The sequence below is a fragment of the Prinia subflava genome, chromosome Z, assembly GCF_021018805.1.
Source record: "Prinia subflava isolate CZ2003 ecotype Zambia chromosome Z, Cam_Psub_1.2, whole genome shotgun sequence".
In the NCBI taxonomy this organism is placed as follows: Eukaryota; Metazoa; Chordata; class Aves; order Passeriformes; family Cisticolidae; genus Prinia; species Prinia subflava.
Genome location: NC_086283.1, coordinates 96,270,859 through 96,293,595, shown reverse-complemented (window position 1 = coordinate 96,293,595; position 22,737 = coordinate 96,270,859). Strand labels below are relative to the sequence as shown.

Below are 22,737 nucleotides of genomic sequence, written 5' to 3'. Positions count from 1 at the left end.
GGGGCTCCAGGGGAGGGGCGGGGCGTCTCGCTGCCACGCCCACCGAGGGAGAGCGAGCGTGGCGTCTCCGCGGCGCGGCCGGGCAGCGAGGCTCCGCCCACCTCTCTCCGCCAATGGGAGAAGGCGCCGCGGGGGGCGGGGCTGCCGCAGGCCTCGCGGGGGGCGGGGCCGGCGCGGAGTTGCCGCAGCGCCGCCGCTTGTAAACAGATCCCGCCCCACGTGACGCGCGCGCGGTGCCTGCGCGGGGGCGCCGCGCATTGTCCGCCTTGGTGACCGGCGGGACCCGCGCGGGGAGCGGGAGGAGGCCATTCCCGTCCGCCCTTCCGCGCTCGTCGCTCCGGTGGGGAAGCAGCGCACCCTCCCCCTCGTACCCCGGCCGCTAAGATGGCTGGTGGTGGGCGGTAAGGCGGTGCGGGGCTGCGGAGCAGCTGACGGGACGGGAGCGCGGAGGGCGGGCGGCGTGTGCCCGTGTGCGGAGTCGCGCAGCGCCATGTCCGCCTTCGCCCTGGAGGAGACGCTGGAGGCCGACTGGGTGGCCGTCAGGCCGCACGCCTTCCAGGAGCGGGAGAAGCACAAGTTCGCCTTCATCGTGGCCTGGAACGAGATCGAGGGCAAGTTCGCCATCACCTGCCACAACCGCACGGCGCAGCGCCAGCGCAGCGGCTCCCGTGAGCTGCGCCGCGGCGGCCCCGAGGCCGGAGCCGTCCCCAAGGCTGGCGGCCCCGCGGCGCGCAGGGACCCGGGGCCGCCCCGGAGCTGCGCCCATCCCCGGGCCGAGGCGCTGCCCAAGAGCCCGCTGCGGGCCAAGGGCAGCCCGGCGCGGAGGCCGCAGCGTGGCCCGGAGGCTGCAGGTGCCGCCGAGGACATCGAAGTGCTGGAGCTGGGGAAGGAGGACGTGGCCGCCGCGCTGTCGCTGCCGCCGTCGCCGCCGCGGGCGAGCGAGTTGGGCGCTCCCGACGCGGAGCCGGCGGGGGAGGAGTGCAGCTGGGCCGGCCTCTTCTCCTTCCAAGACCTGCGGGCCGTGCACCAGCAGCTGTGCTCGGTGAACTCGGAGCTGGAGCCCTACCTGCCTGCGTTCCCCGAGGAGCCCTCGGGCATGTGGACGGTGCTCTTCGGAGCGCCGGAACTATCCGAGCAGGAGATGGACGCTCTCTGCTACAAGCTGCAAGTTTACTTGGTTCACAGCTTGGATACCTGTGGCTGGAAGATCCTTTCGCAGGTGCTCTTCACCGAGACCGACGACCCCGAAGAGTATTACGAGAGCCTGAGTGAGCTGCGGCAGAAGGGGTACGAGGAGGTGCTCCAGAGGGCCCGCAGGCGCATTCAGGAGGTGAGGCTACTGCGTGGTCCAGATGCCCCCATTTAAGTGTCGCATTTAGTTTAATCTGTGACATCTTTTTTAGTCGTTCTTGTTCTTGCTGACCTGTTCCTTAGTGAGAAATGAGGCTTAACCTTTCCGGGGTCCCTAGGACCGGGATTTAAGGAGGTGCAGATTTCCCTACTCATCTGAGTGTGGCACAGTACTTTTTTCTGTGCAATCAAATATCCGGTGGATTTGGGAAGGTCTTGCTCCTTGCATTGCCTTGCACCGGGATGTGCTGGGTCTGATTTTTTTTTTCTGTTAAATGAGAGTAGCAACTTGTGGTGTTTACTTTGATAGTACATTTTAGGCATTTGAGACCAAAAAAATCCACGTTCATACAAGCTCTGGGTGCTGAACCTGGTGTTTAAATAGCAAGATTATGTTTTCCAGTGGAGTTGGAGTAAGTACTACTTTTGTTCAGCAGAGAAATTCCTAAAGTTGGAATTTTAAAAAAACTTAAGTTGTCTGGTCCTAGTGGGTCATTTACTGTGTTGCTGTTGATATTGTCTGTCAAGACATGAATGTTTCAGGACACCTGATGTCTTCCTTACACATATACTGTTCTAGGCAGAGTAGTTGAGGATCACTTCCTTGGTCTTCATGGATTGAGTTGTATGAGGACACAGATTTTCCCGGTATAAAACGAGAATTTTACACTTGTTTTTGTGCTTCAGTGGCCTTGGTCCAGAATGTACCCGGATCTATCAAGGTGTGACTAGGAGTATGAATCAGGTTACATTGTTCTTTATTTTTGCAAACATCATCTTAATTCTGTTGTGGATATAGGTCAAGTTTGGCTGCTTCAGCTACCCACGTATATCCTGCCAATATTCTTCCAAAAAATGTGTGGTGGTGGTTGTTTTTTCCTTGATGGAGTGTGAGCATATCTTCTTGCTCACTGGTGGCATAGTTTTGAGTTTGTAGAATTCAGGCCATGCTTTTCCTTGGTGACTAGAGTTACAGAGTATGAGAAAATTGTAGTATCAATGATGTAATCACAGTAAGAACATCCAAGTATAGCATTGCCAGGTAAAAGTTTATTTTCAAACTATTGTGGTAGGGTATATAATTTTGACTCCTTTCCTTTTTTTTTTTTTAAATGTCTATTTTAAAGAACTGAATTAAGTCTTTCTATTTGGTGTACAATTGGTAATTAGTCTGATAAGACTCAGCAGTGGTTTTAGTCCACAGAATATGAAAACATACCATCTTTTACTGTTTTTTTTTTGACTGCACGAATGCTTGGGAGTGTATGCTTAGATTAGATTTAGCCTTCAATTCAGCAGTTTTTACAAGGAGCTGTACAGGATAAGAGAAGTTCCTGTTAAACATGTGGAATTTGGGAGCTGGATATCTAACACGAGAGATGTGGTGTTTTTGATGAAATACTAGTTAAGGATTACTGAGCAAGAACTGTTTGTTTCTTGGAGAATCTCAATTTCTGTTTTGTTAGTACCGAAAATAGAACTGGCAAAATAAATTTGTTCTCTAAGCCACATAATTTTTTTCTTTTATAATGTTCTGAACTTGGTGCAGACAAAATGGCAGAGCCTGTATATGTATTAGACTACAGTATAACCTTCATTTTTCATGATAACCAGTCAGGTAGTGTACCTAAAGTCAATACAGCTGTACTTCTGTCAGTTGTGTAAGTCGATCCTTCTTTAATTAAAGGTAGTTCATGTTTAAGAAAAGAAACCAATGGAATGACCTGCTCTTTCCCTTTTGGCTCTCAGGTTTCTCTTTTCCTTACCTGTTACAGGTTTACTTGGTCTACAGGAAATGTCTTTCTTTAAGCAAAGATACTGATACTCTTTGTCATTGCAATTTTAAGCAAATGGAGCAGTGGATGATGGGCACCGCTTGGTATTTCTGAAGTAAAGGTTTTTGTACTTTAAAGAAAACCTGCTGAACCCATGTTTTACCTCACAATTTACTTTTCCATCTGTGCTGGAATTCTGTCAGCTGATAGCAGGAATGTTGGATCCAAGCAATTTGAAACAATTTTGTCTCTTACAAGAATTTTTTGGGAAAAGAGGAAGTGATTGAGCAGCATTGGTAACCAGAATGGTATCTAGGAGGGAATGTGAGGTGTCTTCATTAAAGTTGTGCAACTCCCAAAACCTTAACTTAGTGTCTTAAAATGTGCCTCTGTGGTTTATAGTTATTTCATATATCTCTTCTAATTCCCAGGAGAAATTCCTCTGTGCAGTTGGACTATTACTTTGGAAATGCTTGCAGTTGCTCTTGATTTGTATTCCCTGGGGTGGAGAAGCAAAGTGAGCAACCAAACCTCATGTTCATTGTTTTAGCATTCCCTGCTTGGATATTCCTTGTTTTCCATAAATTACACACAAGCCACTTTATTTTCCCAGCAGTTAGTAATTGTTGCTTTTTGTAATAGCAATTTTTATCTCGGTCTGAATTTTAGGCCTTTAATAAACCATAAGAATGTTGCAAGTAGAAGCAGATCCAAGATGAGTAAGTAAAATAGTTGTAGAGGAACTGTGTGACCTGGGATTAATTTCTTCTGCCTGATTTGCAGTTTTGAAATAGCACGTCTTTTTTTTTTTTTTTCAAATAAAACTATTAATTCTGAAATAGTTGAGGAATTTATTTAAAGTAAAAACTTGTTCAGTAAGTTTATACCTGTTGATGAAAATCTTCAGGTATTCAGCTAAAAGGTAAAAAAAAGTTATTTCAACAAAGAGTATACCATTGAATCCTTATTTGGGATTCCAACTTCCTGGGCAGTATTTTCAAAATAGTAAAAACTTTGTATCACTAAGACAGAAAATATTTGCCTCTGTGCTCTTGGTTCTGCCAGTTTCCTGTTTATGTTCTTCCTATATAGATAAGAGTTTTTCTAGGCTAAGTGTAGATGTTTGTAAGTTTCTGTGAGTTTAGTAATATCAGTATTGGTGCTGTATGTCTTTGTCCATCCTGTGTTTTCAAAAGGCTGAAGGTAGTCATGTTTTCCTGAATAAAAAATGGTGTTAGTGTAAACTGTGATCAAGAGGGATGGGTGGCTTAGTCATGCCCCAGACACATTTCATTGTGTGCTCTTGCATAACGAGTTGAGAGTTTGGGAAACTTATCTGTATGTTGCATGTCTACTTCAGCATCTTTGAATTATCAGCCCCTGGGAATGTTCCTGTTCCATACAGCTCTTAGTAGACCGAAATTTGGTCTAGCAGCCCTGATGGACTGAAATTTGGTGGATGATGGTCTATAGGATCTTGAGTGCCAGGTATTAAACTAGTCAGAAGCTTGGTTTGGTTTTCTTTTGGCTTTATAAAATCTATGAATTCTAGTGTTCGCACGTAGGCAAAGACTATTTTGTATCCCTGCTCTGTGTGTCTTCTTTTAATTTTTCTTAATGTGAAAGTTCAAACACTTTTAAGTGCCTGATTAAATTCTGAAGTAACTCGGAAAGCATCTTATCTTCAGTGGCTGACTTTAGATTGCCTTGAAGGTGAGGACCTACTGCTGTTTTTAATCTCCATCTCCTATATAGTGGTGTATTTGCTAAGCATGGGAATAGTCCTATTTGGCTTAATTTTCTTTTGATTCAAAGAACTAGAAAGGCTAAGGAAAAACAAATCTATTTTGTTACAATAACAACAGGTATGGGAACAAGATGTAGGGTTTTTTGATGGAAAGCTATATGTGGTCACATTATTTCTTTCGTAATCAGATTTTTTTTTCTAAATTACTTTCGGATGTTTAGTAGGCAAGTTTTTTTGTTGTTGTTTTGAATGAATGAAATATGCTTGTGAAATTAGAGGAAGGGGCAGGGAATTGGTTCAGTTATATGTAATGGAATTTCACATTTGTTGCTTTCCAACATATATTGCTTCAATATTGTCCCTGATTTCTGTTTATATCAAAAAAGGTAAATAATATCCAATAGCATTTGGTTTTGTTGAAGCTGTTCTAGTATTTTAGTAATAAATAATCTTCGAGTTTGTCTCAGTAACTAGATGAATTTTATTTCATTGTTTTTGGCCATATGCATTCAGTTCTAAAATAAATGTTTATATAGTAGGTAGTGGGGCACTGTAACAAAAGTGGAAGTTTTCCAAAAGTGACATGACTCGTTGCTGTTCAGTGATCTGCATCTAGGCACAGTAAGATTTAAAGAGAGTTTCAACATCAGACTCAAAAAATAATGCACAAGTAAATATAAAACATGACAAAACAGTATTCAGTTTTCCAGTCACATGGAAAAAAAATGTAGCAGCAGTACTTTTTCCATCAAAACCAATGTAACATCTTTCTGTGCAAGAAGAAAGAATAACTGAATATTGTATATGAACTGCCATAGTTAGGTTTAGAAGTTACATCAGGTGTTTCAGGAGGTAACAAACACTGGTTTGGATTTAGCACTTGGAGCACAGAGGATTAAATTAAGATACTGTGGATTCTTTTTTCCTTTTGACATGAGGAGGGCAGAGTTAAAACTAATGCTGATCATTTGGGAAGTCCGAGCTACTTTTTTTTTGAATGCTTTTTTTTTTTTTGTACATTCTATTTGTAGAGTTAACACTTGTTTCCAGTAACACTGTTTGGATTATAGATCCTTTGTAAATAAGCTGTTTAAGAGTTGAACTAGTACTGTAAGTTAGTAGTAACCAAAATAAAATATGTCAGCAGCTGTAGGGTATGCTCTGTAGAACAGCCAGGTAGCCTCCAAGCTGTTTGGAGACACCTACATGATATTAATACTCTAGCTAGTATTGGGCTACTGCCAGAACAAGTTGACAATGAGTACTGCAGGTCTACCCGAAAGTCAGAATGCTTAAAACAATGTACATTTCTTCAAAACACGGGCAACTCATATGTACACAAAGAAAAGGGCATTGACTTTAAAAATTAGATCTTTCTTGACAGAATTTAAATCTTAGATGAAAAATAAAAGTACATTCTGTACTGTATTAGTTAGTAAGCCTGGACTTAATATTAGAAACTGAAGACAGCAGCTTGCAAGACTCATAATAAATTTCCTTATCCAAATACGTGAATGGAGGAAAAAAAATAAAATGCAGTATATGGTCTCTTTAACTGCCTAAAGTGGGATTGGGGAACCACTTGTGTCTATTACTTAGGTGAGTATTCTGATGCTGAGATAATTTCATTTGATATTCCCCTTGTTTCCATAGATATTGAGATAAATTTTCCTCCGTTTTCTGTTTGAAATTTTTGGTACCTGTTTGCAGTATTTTCATATGACAGGATATTGTGAAGAGGTGTTAACAACCTATGTAATACATGTTCTATAATCCATTGTGCTACTCAGGATTCACAGCTTCCTTAATTTCTTAGCTTTTAGAGATGATATTGGCTTGTACTTTCTTCGTGCTTACCTTTGTTTTATGTATTTTTTCTCATATTTTTCCACCATTATTTTCTTTCTCTTCAATTGAATGTCCTCCCTTCAAGTAAATGCTGTTTTAAAAACTGCTTTCTTAAGCCAGTAACGATTTTTCCTCTCCTTTTCTGGCTGACTTAATATTCTTACCCAGGCAGGTGTTGAATTTGAAAGCAGATTCACTCTAATCCTTTTACATTTCTGTAACATGATAAGACACTCTTTACAAATAGTCAGGGAGGATTGTGTGCTTTACATACATAAATATTTCTACCACAAAGCTAAAGGAGGCATTGAGAAGCAGAGATTTTTGGAAATGACCACATTTTTTGTTTTCGGGGATGTACTTCTAACATTTCTTTTTTAATATTATTAGAAACATAGCATTGCAATGCATCAGGATATTGCTGTTACTGGAGACAACTTCAGCTGAAGTTAGGGCTCAGCTAAAGGTATATCTGCCCAACTTTATTTTTGCAAGAGATGAAAACATAGTCATCAGAAATATGGTAGAGAGAGAGAAGGAAGATAGGGCAGGAGGAGAGGGAAAATAATACTCTAAGGACACAGAGCATCAGTGTGTTAGTCAATATTTATATATATCTGTTCTGATGAGAAGACATCTTCCCCGGCAAGGCAGGCTTTGGACGTGATCGTCTGGAGCTGTTGACTGTGGATGTAAATAGAACACGGGTGATGTATCGGCGTGACTCCACTCACCAGTTACAAAAATTTTTGCAGGTACTGCTTTCAGTTCAAAACGTTTCAGTGGTAAGACCCTATCTCTGGTTTTCCTTTCTATGTATTATTTCCTGTGTGTGGTATTTTTGTAGGAATATCAAATATAGGTCTGTGAAGTGGTTTTGCTTACTAATGACAAACATTACCCATTCAGACAAATTTGGACACTTGGTGGACTTTTTTTGTTAAGGATTTGCTTCTGGAAAGGTGTTAAAAAACACTTCCAGTCATTCAGTAAACTTTAAAATTTTGTTTTAAAGGAGTTTGAATACTTCCAATTTCTTAAATGCATAAAACAACCCAAATTTTCCATTATCTACCATTGCAATACTTTCCAAAATGTATTTGTAGACAAGTGGTTCTGAACTCCTTTTGGAAAAATGCTGTGATATTAGTGTGAGGGAACTAGATGGGTTTGGGGTTTTTTCTCTGAAAAAATGTCATTTAAAGAATCAATTAGTATTTGTTTATGGTGACTTGCAGGCAATTTATGTGGGTCATCTAAAATTAAAAGTGGCACAACTTTTCATGTACCAGTATCACATCATGATTTGTTTGAGCTGCTTTAGGGAAAGAGTGTTGTAAGACTTTTACAATAACTTAAAATCTTAGATTATTATTTTAAAAGAACTTTACCATGTTTTCGAGTTGAACACCATGCTTACAATAGAGCTAGTTTTCATTAGAGATTTCTGTTTTTGTAAAGGAAACCTGAACTTTAAAAAACACTATGTTTTATGTCTGTTGAAAGGAAATTTTTAGAATTAAGAGAAAAAGAAGAAATGAAGAAGATATGAATATATTAATTAAGTTGTGAAACTTTTGAGGGGGAAAATCTGTATAGTGGTTCTAGGAGTTTCTAAGTTTGTAATTTTTCTACAGTACAAATAGCCCTGTGACTTCAGAGCCCAAATTCTTTAGCCTTTAGTAATGTGTTACTTGTTGGCGTCCAGATTTTAAATTGTATAATTTTCTCACTTCAGAGTAGTATAATTCAGAAAGAATTCATATATGGGAGGAGGTTAAAAAATCCCAAACTACTTGCAGTGTTGGAGGTCTTCTGGAGGTATTGAATGAGTAGGTAAATGGTATGTATAATTTCAAGTGTGTTTTATCATGCTGCTTTACCACACATGGATTTTATTTCCCTTTAACATTTACATTGAGTATCCTTTCCCATTCATTTCTCCCTAAGAACAGGAATAAACCCTACTCAAACAATTAGCACCACAGAATACCAGTCTGTGTTCCCCTGCTGCTAATATAAATTGCTTTTGCCTGAAATACTGTTCTGTCGTGAAAGTGATTTAATAGCTTGTAATTTACTGTATTTGCTGTTAAGGTAAAATGTGCATGATACGGGATCTGATAATTTTCTTGGTATCTTACTTAGTCATTTGTTCTTAATAGTGGACTGTAAATGTTCTTTCTACTGGGCTTTTGGACGTGTTCAACATTTAAATAAAATCCCCATTATTTCAGCTTTGAAAGTTTAAAATTGCATTTAGGGATGCTGTGCTGTTTGCTTAGGTCTGCCTTTCCATGATTGCACCATTGTATAAGGTGCTGTGGAGGCTGAACTCTTCCAGCATTGAGAGAATACACAGAGGGCCATTTGAGTTAGCTCTCGTCTGTCACCCAGGCTTAGAGGTGGTTCATCAGCTGTGTTGAGGGGAGCTGAGGAACTGGATCATCAGCTTGCTGGTGTTGACAGGGGGGGATGCTATCACTTTCTGTCCTCCCCCCGTCAGCGCTGTGTTCCTTCCTGTTCTGCTTCCCTGTCCTTGCAGTATGCTGATTCAACGCAATAAACCTCAGTAAATTACTCCAAGAGAGATCACAAAGTAGTTTTTGCCGGATGCTGAGTTAGTTTGTTGGAGGATCTGAGAAATACTAAAGCCAGTGAACTGGAGAAGAGGGCACCTGCGAGCAGAGGGAACATGGAAGATGTTCTTCTTGTGTGAAGAAGAGAGGCAGGAGGGGATGGGAAGTAAATCTTCTTTTGATAGGAGCAAGCTATTGGGTCAACCTTAAAAAGTAAATTTACCTACACAAGTACTTAGAATCTGGTATTGTTGTAAAGCTTTACCTGCTTTGAATTAGTTTTTTAAGTCTAACAGTAGACTTACCAGACATTTGAGAATTATTTGCTACCATGCCAAATGCACTGTAAAACTGCTAAGAATACTAATTCAGTGCTGCTGATCTAATTCCCATGAGCTGACTTCACAGTGAAATTGATTGTACCCCTTTAATTTTTTTCTTCCCATCAAACGTTCTTTGTTTTCATAAAAGAACATTTGCTCTTTACTGGAGGTGGGTATTTGGCTGGGTCTCTGTCCTGACATGGCAAATCTTAAGTGAAAGGTTTTAAGACTAGCTCTATAGTACCTGCTAACTAAATGTATTTGTTCTATGAAAATATTAGTTTGTTTACATAGTTGTCAGTTTTGATACTCTTGAGTGTATTTTCCTGACTAACAGTATAGTTTAGGGGGATAGAAGAAGACAATCTGTGGACCGAAAGTTAAAGTATTGTACAGCACAGCCTGAACGCTTATGTAATGTATGTGCTGTATGTTCTCAGTCTTCTGACCTGCAGAAAGAAAAATTACTTAGAACTCATTAGGATATGTGCAAAGTAAGTTCTTTGCCAAGCCTTCAGGGTGAGGTGTTGCCTAGAAGTCTTTTTGTTCAGAGTTACCATGTTCCAACCAACCAGTTATTCATTAGTGACTATATCTTTTCATTATTTTGCCCTTTTCCAAAGGAAAGGAGTCCCAAAATTCCATAGTAACTCTGAAGTACAGATCTAAGCAGATCTATTTCTTTCGTGAAATTATGTTACAATGTAAATACCTATTTCTGTGTTACTAACAGGAAAAGGAAAACCTAGCACTCCTGGACAATGAGTGCTCCCATGCAGTTAGCCCTTGTTTGCTGTGATTACTGTAGCTCATCTGTGGCTATCATACACTAAGTAATATACTCAATTCAAACTAATACCTGGTCTTACAGACAGTCATTTGACATGACAGTCTGACTAAGGAGTGGCACAGCCACATCACACAGTAAGGTAAGGTGATCAGACAAGAACCAGTTTAAAAAAAAAAGCAACACATAGTGTTACATTTGTCTTGTTTACAGGGAGGGAGATGCGTAGCTTTTAATTGTTGACATCTCCCTCTTGAGCTTTCAGAAGAGATCTAGTGTGCCATACATTGTTGTCAGAGCTGACAGCTTTATGTCTGAGCCTTGTGATTTTCCAACGAGTTATATATGTATATACAGTTCTGCTGAGATTTCTATTTAGAACCTTCGTGTGGGAGGAGAGAAGTTGCATTGTTCAGTAATGATGCATACATGGAAGTAGTGTTTTGGCTCACTTGGCTGCATTAAAATACTACTTCATGTCAGTTCTTTTTCTGTGGAGTTATATTATGGGTAGTATGTTGAAGTGAGGTGTGTTTTGGTATGAAGTGTAAAAGAACTAGACGAAGGTAATTGTTACTGTCCAGGAGCTGTTAACCCGACTACAAGTGAGGATTACTGATCGGAGGGAAAAGAGGCCAGACAATCTGTGCTGGTCATACACTTCTGGTGTGTGCTCCTGCACTGGGTAGATACTGTACACCAGACGCCCACCAGAGCTCCTCTGTGACTCCCCTCCTCAGCTGGATAGGGTGAGGAAATGATGGGGCTCATGGGTCGAGATAAGGACAAGAAGAGATCACTCACCAGTTACTGTCACAGGCAAAACAGAATCAGTGGGGAAATTAATGTAATCTGTTGCTGATAAATCAGAGTTCGATAACAAAAAGTAAAACCTAATCACAAAAACATTCACACCCCTCTCGCTTCATCTTGGGCTCAACTTCCCTACAGATTTCTCTACCTCCTCTCCCTGGATGGCATAGGAAGACAGGGAAGGGGGTTTGTGGTCAGTTCGTATGTTTTCTTTACTGCTGCTTCCTCTTCATGGTTTTTCCCTGCTCTAACATGAGGACTCACCCATAGGACACAGACCTCCATTGACTTCTGGCAATGTAAGTCCATCTCATTTGGTGCAGTCCTTGGGGAACAGAGTGTTCCAGTGTGTGTCCTCCCTGAGATTGTAGATCCTGTCAGAAAACTTCTCCAGCATAGACTCCCATGTCCATGGGGCCGCTGGTTGCCTGGAGCCTGCATGGGCTCTCTAAGAAATGGCATTTTACTTCAGGGCCCATCTATCTGCTTCAGTGTGGGGTCTTCCCCAGGCTGCAAGGATATCTCTACACTGGTGCTTGGAGAACCTTGACCAGCTTCTTCCTCACTGACCATGGTGTGTGCAGAGTTGTTCTGCTCACCTGTTCTTGCTCCTCTCCTGGGCTGCAGTTGTGCCAGCACTCTTTCCCCATCTTAAATGTGTTATCCCAGAGGTGCTGTTGTGGTTGCTGATGGATTTGGCCTTTGCCAGTGGTGGGTCCGTCTTGGAGCTCACTGACTGTAGCTCTGTTGGACATGGGGGACAGCATCTTCTCTCAGATGCCACTTCTGTAGTCCCCTGGCACAAAGCCCTTTCCACCCATCTGGAATATCTCTGCACACATGTACTGAAGTCCCAGGCTTGCTGTGTGCAGATAAGGGACTATTCAAAGTAGTGTTTAAAAGTGAATAATGTGCTCCATTTTGTATTAGCAGCTCTTCAGAGGCCTAGATGACACATCTCATGGAAGTGTTCTTACATTTTTTGTTTTAAAATGCTTGCTTTCTGGTATCTTTGTTGGGTTTTCTTTTGTTTGCTGTTCATTTTTTTGAGTACATGTGAACTTTGAACTTGTTTGTTATGTATGTTTTATCTGTACTTTTGGTTTAATTAGTTGAATTAGCTCAGCTCTTCTTTAAACAGCCATTTTAAAAACTCTGCCCAAACCCAGACAATAACCTTGGCAGTGCATCAGCATACACTTCAATTCCCTGTCTTCAGAAGCCTCTGAAAACAAACTGGACACTTTGTGCACTCAGTAGGTGGTCAATTGTTGTGTTGTTTCCAAATAAGTTAGTTTGAAATTCACTTGTTTTTATCTTTTTTTAAATCTTAGGAGGTTAGACAGATGTAGTGCTGGATCCAGCACTTCCATGCTAGTCAGTATTATCTAATTTATTTATGACATCCTCCCTCTCTATCTAGGTTTTATGTTCTCTTAGATGATGTCTGCCCTAGCAGTAAAATGTACTTTAGGTCTGTGTGGGAGAGTCAGACTTTGGTCTGTTACTGCTACAGTAATGCCATACTGATCTTTTTTTTACCACAAAGGTGAGGATTATTGATGGCAATGCAGTCATACGAGCAGCTGGATATTCTGGCAAGTCCTAATCTCTTAACTATAATGGGTGACATTTAAGTGCAGGACCACATGTTTGTAAGAGTCAGAAAAGCAGTTTGTCTGTAGTGAAGATTTCATGTAATTGAGACTTCTGCATATTGTCAGGACATGTGGGAGTATTATTTGCTTTTAACAATGATTTCTTTTGTTTGTGTAAAGAGAAACAGTTCTAAGCATGTTCCTATGCAAAAAAAAAGTTGCCTTCTAAGTTCAGTTGCTAAAATTTTGCATACAGATTTTAATGTACTCTCTAGCTTTACTTCTTTATAACTCATTGTCCAAAGCTCATTGCGGGCTATTGCCAGTGCATCATCAGGAAGGTTGAGTATTTTATTCCTAGAATTGCTATTCTCAGGACAAAGGACGGCGTATCTAAAACTAGTTTGTCTGTGTTACTGTATTTCTCTCTGACAACAGCTGTCCATAGTTTTACCTGTGAAACTGAATATGCTTCAATTTGAATCTTTAGTTTTCTTCTTGAAAATGGCAAAAAATACGGTCAGGCTTCTGAAAATCTAAATTTTTAGGAAAATAGTGTGTTCTGTAGTTATTTCAGAAGTATGAAGGAGCTTAAGAAGATACTGAAAAAAATCTTTATGGCTGATTTTATCTAAGAATGGTTATATGTCATATCGCAATGTTTTTATAAAATACATCAAAAAATAGGAGTAACAGGGAAAGTTTGGGGAGTATTAGCAAAGGAAATGTTAGACTTGACTCTTCTGTGATTAAATCAAGCTTTGGATTGTGTGCCCAGCTGAGGTCAACCTACACATAATTACACTGTCTGCTGTAATGCTTTTAAAGCTTTTTGAACAAAATAAAAAAAAATACAGAAGACAGAAATAATCTTTGTTATATAGTTCAAATATATGTGCTGCTAAATTTTTTTTAAAGTGTTTCCTGCTGGTTAGAGTGTATCTGCATAATAGTTGCCTAAAATATATGAATTCATTTAGTTGTGAACAATGTAACATCTGTGAAACATGATTCTTAAAATAAATGCAGCATTCAATGGGTATAGAGCTAGTCAGGCCTGTACAGGATGTTACTCTACTCTGCTCCACCCACTTCTTTAAATAATGTAATTAAAAATCCATGAAAGTCAAAAATTCTTATGGAGACTGTTCAAGTAAAGGAGCAGTAACACTGAATGGCTGTGTTGAGAACTAGTCTTCACCGGGACATAAAACATGCCACAAAAATTGATCATGTATTTTATGCAAACACCTTGAAAACTGCCTGGCTTTAATGTTCTGGGTTGGTCGAGACACTTGGCTAGGTACTCATTTAGGTATTGCCTGTGTGAAAATGGGAGCACAAAGAATCAAACGACTTGTGAGTCTGTGGAGGGCATAGATTCCATTAGGACATTAATTCTGTGCTAGTCCCAGCATCCCAGGTATCTAGTAGTCTGAATACTATCTGGGTGACAGCCAGCTAAACAAATGCTTCAGCTAACTTTGATCTGGAACAGGAAAGCTCCATCAGACTGCATTATAATGGGAGGTGTTCTGTGCAGCCAGTTTTGAACCATCTGTTTCCCGTGTCAGTGCCCCTTCCAGATTGGTGGCAATAAAGCACCTGGATTGTTCATCAGCCTTAAAACTCTCTGTCTAGAAGTAGAATCAAAGCTGTTGGTCTTCTGTTCATACCACACTGGATTGTTGAAGCCTTGGTGATTGGTATGCATTCCAGTTCCAAAATGTGAGAGAGAATAGTTCTGTATTCCTTTAAATGATTTATATTAAATCATTTAGGTCAGAAAAGACCTTTAAGATCACCAGGTCCAGCCATTATTGTAGCAGTGCCAAGACCACCACTAAACGTGCCCCTAACTGCTACATCTCCACATCTTTTAAATATCCCCAGGGCTGTGACTGAGCCACTTAGCTGGGCAGCCTGTTCTAGTGCTTGACAATCCTTTTTGTGAGGAAATTCCTCCTATTATCCAATCTAAACATGGCATAATTTGAAGTTATTTCCTCTTGTCCTATCACTTGTTGCTTGGGAGAAGAGACCAGTCCCCTCACGGCTACAAGCTTCAGTGAAAAAAAAAGTCACCAATAACACAAACTGTACATAGAGTGAAGGAGTAACACTCCATTAGGATTAACCATAGCAAACTCCAGCCTGCATTAGGCAAGATTAGGGAAGAGGCTTGGCAATGGTATTTCCAAGTGCTGTATTAGCTATACTGTCTTATTTTCCTTTGTTTAGTAAACTTAGAGTTGATTTTTATGGTTCTTATAATTCAGGTGAACTTCCCTAGAAGCTGATCAGTTCATCTTAGAAAGATTGGATATTTGCTTAAATACACTTTTTCAAGTGGGTTTTAAGTAAGATGTTGTTCCATTTTGAGAAGTGCTGTATCTAGAAATCCCATTTCAATTTTTAGGTCTTGCCATCCACCTCTCTTCTCCTGGGGAAAGACACATTGCTATGGAACACTATAAATTTTCTGCTTCCTGCTTCCCGGTTAGCTAGTAGGGTGAGCAGCAATTTTTGGCTGGAGGGAATCAGATATTTGGATTTTATTTAGGCCTAATCTTATGAAACTTATTCTCTAGACAATTCACCAGTTCTCTGAAGGGCACCTTAGTGCCTTTCTTGTGATGAGGCACCCACAGCTGAACACAGTATTCAAGCTTATGTCCAAGGTTAGTGTTCTTGAAAATAGGGTCTGAGTAGATGGATGGGTGTAATGAGGCTGTATGTAACAAGTACTCTCAGGCTGGTTTCTTTCCTGTCTGTTTTGAAGAATTGAAGAATACCCTTATTGAATAGCTCATTTATCTTTGCATTAAATCAAATAAGATGGTACTCTTTGGTTTCTAGGTAGTTTTGCCTGTTTTGTTATATCTTTTTTTGGAACTGCGGATTAAATGAAGTTTTGTCACCATTTTCATTCAGAAAGCCCTCATTAGTAACAGGAAATGGATTCTGCCTGCATTGTTGCCTTAGGGATGAAGAATGGAAGCTTACCTTGTGTTAATAGTTAAAGAATAAATATATATATAATTCTCTATTAATTGGTTAAAAATAACCTGCCCTCACTTCTGTGTTTGATTTTTTGTTTCCAGATTTAGTATTTTTGAAGGAGTTGAGAATTAGTATTTGATTTAGGTTTTGGGTAACTCCAGCAGCAAACTAACAGAGACAAGACCATGAAGTTATGCCCATTTACTTACCTTCTGTTATGCAGAGGAATGTATTGGTAATTCATTATTTTATCCCTAGTGTTTTCAGTGATGGACATGATTTTTTCTGAATAGCCAACTAGTTATAAGTAGCTACTAGTTTTCAGTGTCCTTAAGATGTCTTTGTACTATTCTGATAGTCATAAAATTGAATTGGTCCTTCATTTCTTGGCACTTTCACTCCAGCTTCTGCAAAGTTGACCCCATCTACCAAAATACCAGAGCTACTAAATACACCTTAAGAATGATTGGTGAATAATAGAAAAAAAAGCTCCTGCATTATATTGTTCTGTCCCTGGAATAAGTGTACTTAAGATTCCCCTTTAAATGATATTTAGATTATTACATTTTCTGGAATTGTTGTTTTTTTTCCCCTCTAGAATTTGTATCCCAATGGAGTAGTAGTGTTTCACAATGAAACAGAGGTGTAAATTTAGTTGATAGTAAGATACTAATAGCCTAAGCAACTAAAAGAAAATGGTAATGGACTGGTAGAGTCCATGGACTGATCCTTCTTGCAATGAGTGGCTTGAGAGGAAAGATTTAGTTGCTTGATTGAAGAATAGTTACAGCTTGGGGACTGCAGAGGGATTTCTGATTGTGCCTGGGGAAAATAGGAGAAAGCTGGTATGTGGCAACTCTGCTTTTAGGCCCTAGTCACTTGGAAGTGGAGCTGAGGAAGATGGTACATTCTTAGACCAGATGGTTAAAATGGTTAAAACAAATAGCGAATTGGAATAATGTGTGAGATTCATAGGGACTTAAGGCATGAATCTAAGAGTATCCAGGTCTCTGTAGTTTCAGGTTATGTGTGTCTAAGACTGAAAGTTAATAAAATACTAGTCTTACAGACTGCAAGCCCAATGGTTGTTTTCTCAGTGAGAACTCAAATGCTGCAAAATATTGTGTGCTACTGGAAGAGTAGAAGAGCTTAGGCAATGACTTTGTCACAGGAACAATTATCTGTGTGAAATTGTTTAGGTAACAAAATGGTTTGGCTTGTGCTGGAGTTTCTTCCTTGTAAAGGAGTTCCACATTTGTTTTACATACTCTCGCCGAGACCTTGCTTCTCTGCTAAACCTTAATAAGGGAAAGCTCTTCCTGTCTTTTTGTGGAATATATTATTTTAATGCTGAACGTATAAATAAAGCCACTATGGGCATCTCTACTTTCTGCTCTGCATCCTCTCTCTAACCTCCTTTAGTGCTTCAAGGGTGGAGTTAGAGATGTTCTAAATAAACTTTCCATTACAAAGAAAGACACTTTTCATACCCATTCTGCTAAGTGAAGCACAGTTCACTCTACAGAGAGTATTTCACAGATGGCTTAGCATCCAACTTGAATGAACAGATAGAAGATACGACGTATTTATTCCACAGTGTTCCTAATCTTTTTTAAGTTAATTTAAACTTGGACGGTGAATATATGCTTTGAAGATAATATAAAGGACAGGAGATTAGAAAATTATATGTGGGAATTTATTTCAGGTAATCTTGTCTTTTTAAATACATTAAGTATTCCACATGTCTGTATGATTAGTTTTTCTTAACTTAATATTTGTTATTAGAAATGGTGAAAGGTTTCCAGTACCATGTGAAGTCTGTTCAGGCAAATGACCAAAAGAGATGCAAAATGAGCATATACAATAATAAAATCATACATTGTAGATAGTTAGTACAAACAAGTGAATTTTCTGCTTCATAAGAACTAAAAGAACAGACAGATTTTGATGCTGTATTTTCTTATATGAATTAAAGTAATTTTATACTAACCAAGTATTTTTAAAAGGTTATAATACTTATGTATTTTGTATTGTAAAAATAAAATGAATGAAAGGTTCATACATTTTATGATTGAACTTCCTATGAAGTTTAGTTTCTTATAGGTTACTATCTGTATGAGACCACACTGATGGAGTGGGGGCTGTGGGGATCTAAAGAACAGACTGACAAAAAAACCCACAAAATCTAAACACCAAAAATTCTCAAAAAATGTAGGAAGCTCAAAATGCAACTTCTCTTTTTGTCTCCTTGTCTATCACTCCTTTTCCCCCACTCTGATACCCAAAAGTGTGAAGTGTCTGAAATTAGTTGTTGTGCTGAGTTGCTTATCTGCTGTCTTCGTGCTCATATTCATTATCTTCCAGAAATTTTTGGAAATTAAAAAATCAATCTGAGTGCTGCTCAGTTCAGGTTATCAGAGATGTGCTTGTACTTAACTGGCTGAATTGAAGATGTGTTTTGGGGACTAAGATTGTTTTGTTTTGTTTATTCGTCTGGTGATTTTGTGCAAAGAGGAAGATGATACAAGAGGCTAGGCTAAAAATGTTTTTTAAATTGGTTTCACTCTTAACAGGAATGTTCCAATATTTTCATTAAAACTTGTACTTTTTCTGCAGCTTCTGGAAAAACATAAGAATACAGAGAGTATGGTAGAGCTGCTTGAACTGTACCAAATGGAAGATGAAGCCTACAGTAATCTTGCAGAAGCGACCACGGAGCTCTACCAGTACTTACTGCAACCATTCCGAGATATGAGGGAACTAGCGATGCTTAGAAGACAGCAGATAAAGGTAGGGTAAAGGCCACTGAGATTTTTATTAACTAGAAGTTCCACTTTTTAGTTCCTATTTACTAGTTCTGTTATGCAGTATGTGAAGTGATATTTTTGCGCTAGATGCTGACACTCCTTTTCTGGGCTCTTCACTCTGATGAACACTTTTGAAGAGTGAGAATATCTGACATATGTAGCTAAACACCACCTGTTTATCCTACTGTCTTAGCATTCAAATGCATGACTGAATTAAATAGGCCAAACTTAAAATTTTGTGGTTGCTGGGAATATTGAGTAATATATAAAAGACAAAGAGATGTGCAGTATTTATACTATTGTTAATTTTAGGAGATCACATAGAAAGTTAATTTTCATTTTAGTTTCCTGAGATAGTCTGGTGAACTGTGGAAAGCCAGTAGCTTTTTATCTGATGTTTCAAGAGACTTAAACACATGGAACCATATTAAAATACATAATTTGTTGCAACACTTGGACAGTATATTTTCCTAAGAGCTAAAAAAGCCATCTGAAGAATACCACATTTTGGTAAAATTGTTCCAGAATGAGTATGTTTGTTGTATTTGGAAGTAATTCTAATCTTGAATGCTTAGCCAGCAGTAACAAATGTTATCTTTATTGCATCTTGGAAGCACTTTCAATACAAGTATTAGTTCCTGTGCAGATTATTAAGACTGCAGCCTTCTGATTCTAAGCTAAAATTTTGTTTCATTCAATCTGTATTGTAAATGTCATTTTATCTCAGCTTGACACCTTGTTCAATTAGCCAACAATTTTTTTTACTGTGTTCAGCTTAAAAATAGTGTTCCTTTCTGGTTTTGAGAAAGAATAAAAGAGGAAGGCAAAAGGATTTACAATGTACTGGGTTTATTTTGCCATATTGCTGTGTGCCTAAAGTAATTTTCCAGAAAAATCAGCAATTGTAAATAAAATTGGTTTTATAATGTGATGATATTTTAACTAAAAGTGCTTTTTCTTCTCTTAAATGATAAATGTTGCTGCACAGAGAATTGGCAGGAATATTTTTTTCAGATGTATAGTACAGTTGAAGACTGTAAACACTACATTATTAAAAAGCTTTGTTCAAAGCATGGTAAAATAACTGCCGTTTTATTTGAATTTGTAGTAGAGAAAAAGATGATTTGTTTGTTCTTTTGTCAAACAAGAGAAGTAAATATTACAATGAGCAAAAATATGTATTAAGAGTTGTGTTGTGTTTTGCTCTGTTTTGATTTTTTTAAACCTCGGTAATCTCTTAAATTCCAGTTTTAAAATGCATAATTTCATATTCTTCCTGAAATAGTAACATTGATAAACTTCAGAGGGGTGTTCTGTGGTTGATTACTCTAGTCATATGTAATTTCTAATGTACATTACGTTGTCTTCCTAACTTGGCAATTTTTGAGTTAAAAAACTTGATCGTCTGTATAATGCAGTAGAGAAAGATGCCATCTCTTGTTTTTCCTTTCATCGTTTGAGAGAAAGCAGTACTTGTATCTATGATGACAAAACATACATTATACTGGGTAGCTAGGGTTGAAGAAATGTTTTATAAATAGAACTTGTGCACGAAATGGTTTGTAGTAACTTGCTGCATATGTTTTTCTGGCAGGCATTAATGTTTTAGACCTTTTCTGTATTAGGTATCTGTTTCTGATTGGTGGGGAAATTGTTTTCGTTTGCTGTGGGTTTTTTAAGAATTTGGGAGGTTTTACATGTTCTAATCAGCTTAATTTTGTCAGTTTTCATAGTGAGTTTAGAAGGAAGTTGATTACATCACCTGTAATCTTCAGCAAGAGTGTTTTCTGGTTTTGGAGCAAGACATAAAAATTGGAATGTATGTCTTCTGGTGTTAAATTTCTGCTGTTCCTGTGAAATTTTAAGGAAGAGAGAAGCCTATAGGAGGCAAGGGAAGAACAAAAACTAAGTTCTGTCTGATCGATGGAGGCTTATTAGAGAGGAACATCTCTATTGTATCCAGATTCCTTCTTTGGGAAAAAAACCCCACCAAACAACAAACCACAAACCAAACAACCCAGAATGAAAGTTCATAACAAAGTAAAAAACTGTGTGGAAGGTTGGAAATGTAGATTACCGTTGTTCTTTATAGATACAGTAGAATCTTGTTTCATTTGTATTTTGATTGTAAGGTAATTTTTCAGGTGTATTTTGTTTCATTTAGTGTAAAAGATGGAACATTTAGGTGTGTGAGGAGTCAAAGCTGTTTGTGAAGTACTTAAATATTTATGGATTTGAAGAACTGAATGAAAAAAATAAGATCCTGAAAGGAAAAAAGGGTGGGTTATTATGAAATGTGATGTCAGTGAGGAAAAGTAACTTCTAATGCTGTTTCTGCTTAATTATGGTTAGTCATCTGACCCTAGAACAATGTGTTCAGTAAGTGATGTGCTTCTCTTTTTTTGGGCTTCCAGCATCTGAAACCTGGTTTTGTTTATATAAATGCTCTTTATATGTAAGTGCTGCACAAATCCATGGGGACTTCCCTCCAAGCATGTCAAGATGCATAACAGATACCGTGCATTCCTGAAAGTGCTGAGCCCTGCAAGCACAGCTGTGTTTTGGGCTTAAATCTTTATAAGTATGATACGGGAACAACCCTGCTCGCCCCAAGGCCTTTATGAGGGACACAGGAATAAAAGCCAACTTTTAAAGTGTGGTATTATCAAATTGAGAAACGTCTATCAAAGAAGCAAGTCTGTACTCATTTCAAGATTAAAATATAAGATACACTTAGGAGACATACTCTGTGTGTTTAGGCTTACTGTATTTTGTAGGGTAAATGTGAAAAGTTGTGTTGATAAACCAGCCAAACAGTCCATATGTTCACTGAATGCTGGAGAAGGTATGATAAAGGAATTGAAAACAGTATTTTATTTTATATATACATAAAATATGTGTATTTATACATCTATTTTATGTATACATAGAATGTAATACTAGGCTGAACTTGGATAGGCATTTTCTGATTTATTTAGGGACTGTTGCTGGTTGAGTTGTAGTAATACGTGGAGATATTCAAGCAGTGAGTTTTAGCCTGTTAATTTCACTATATGGGTTACTGGTCCTTTTCTTCTGATTTCAGACTCTTGTGTATTATGCAGGCACCAGGCAAGTGAACCTTGATATTGAAATGCTGTGTTGCATGTTTTGTGCTGTCTGTATATTCTTCCAAGGACTAGGAAGACAACTGTGAACATAAAAACAGACAAAACAGAGGACAAACAGTGTTCATAGATTATTTTATCTAGCATTAATGTTGAATTTTAAATGGAATTTAAGATACTCCTTTTGCTAAGAATCAGACTACTTGGGAACTAAGCAAAGGTGTTATATTTTTGATTCTAAAAATGTTGCACATTTATGCCCACAAATTTTTCCTTTATCAAAATAAATAATTTCCTTGTGAAAATTTTGCTTATTTTTTGTGTGTGCAGAACACACATTGCCATAGCAGAAAAGTGGGAGATAATAGGCATCAATAGCTGGAAGTAAAAAGGCTAAGTGTTCCTGAAATTTTGAAAAATCAGAGTGGTTATCTCTGTCCTGTTCTGTATCTCTGTTCTGGTGCCTTTGATTTCAGAAAGTTAAATCTAATATTAGTGAGATCCTCCATATAATACTGTGTTCCTCAGAAAGTATATAAGGGAGCAACCAGTTAGTGGTTGATACTTAGCTGTAGAACAGCTGGCCAGGTTACTGTGATCAAGTTTTCAGTCCTTTAAAACTAAGAAATGATGGTTTCCTTTATACAGGATACCAAATCTGATTATTTAGAAAACAAACAACAACAAAAAAGTTCTTCAAAAAATTACTTCATGGGCAAAACCGCAAAGCCTTTGTTGTCTGTACATCTCTGTTCACCAGTCTTCATACACACAAAGAAATTACCTTGCTGCTCAGAATTTCATGGCCTTGTAGTTGTGGACAGAACTTCACAGTCATGATGAATAGGCACCGGGTTTGATCAAAGGCCAAGTGAAATCAGTGGGAGGCCTTCTCTTTTCATGCTTGAGGGTTTTTTGGATGTCCTTGATATCGGACTAAAGATAAAATGTAACAAATGCTTCACAACCTACATGTAGATGCCAGCAAAACTTAAAAACA

The 22,737-nt window shown here is 38.7% G+C and overlaps 1 protein-coding gene across 1 annotated transcript in view; it reads left to right on the top strand.

The window, feature by feature from the left end:
* The first annotated feature begins 365 nt into the window (after positions 1-365).
* JMY (junction mediating and regulatory protein, p53 cofactor) overlaps positions 366-22,737 on the top strand; it is a 63,748-nt gene continuing 41,376 nt past the window's right edge. The window contains exons 1-2 of the mRNA XM_063421634.1: positions 366-1,330; positions 18,440-18,613. Coding sequence (XP_063277704.1) covers positions 491-1,330; positions 18,440-18,613 — 1,014 coding nt within the window. The 5' untranslated portion in view covers positions 366-490. The remainder of the gene's footprint in view (positions 1,331-18,439; positions 18,614-22,737) is intronic.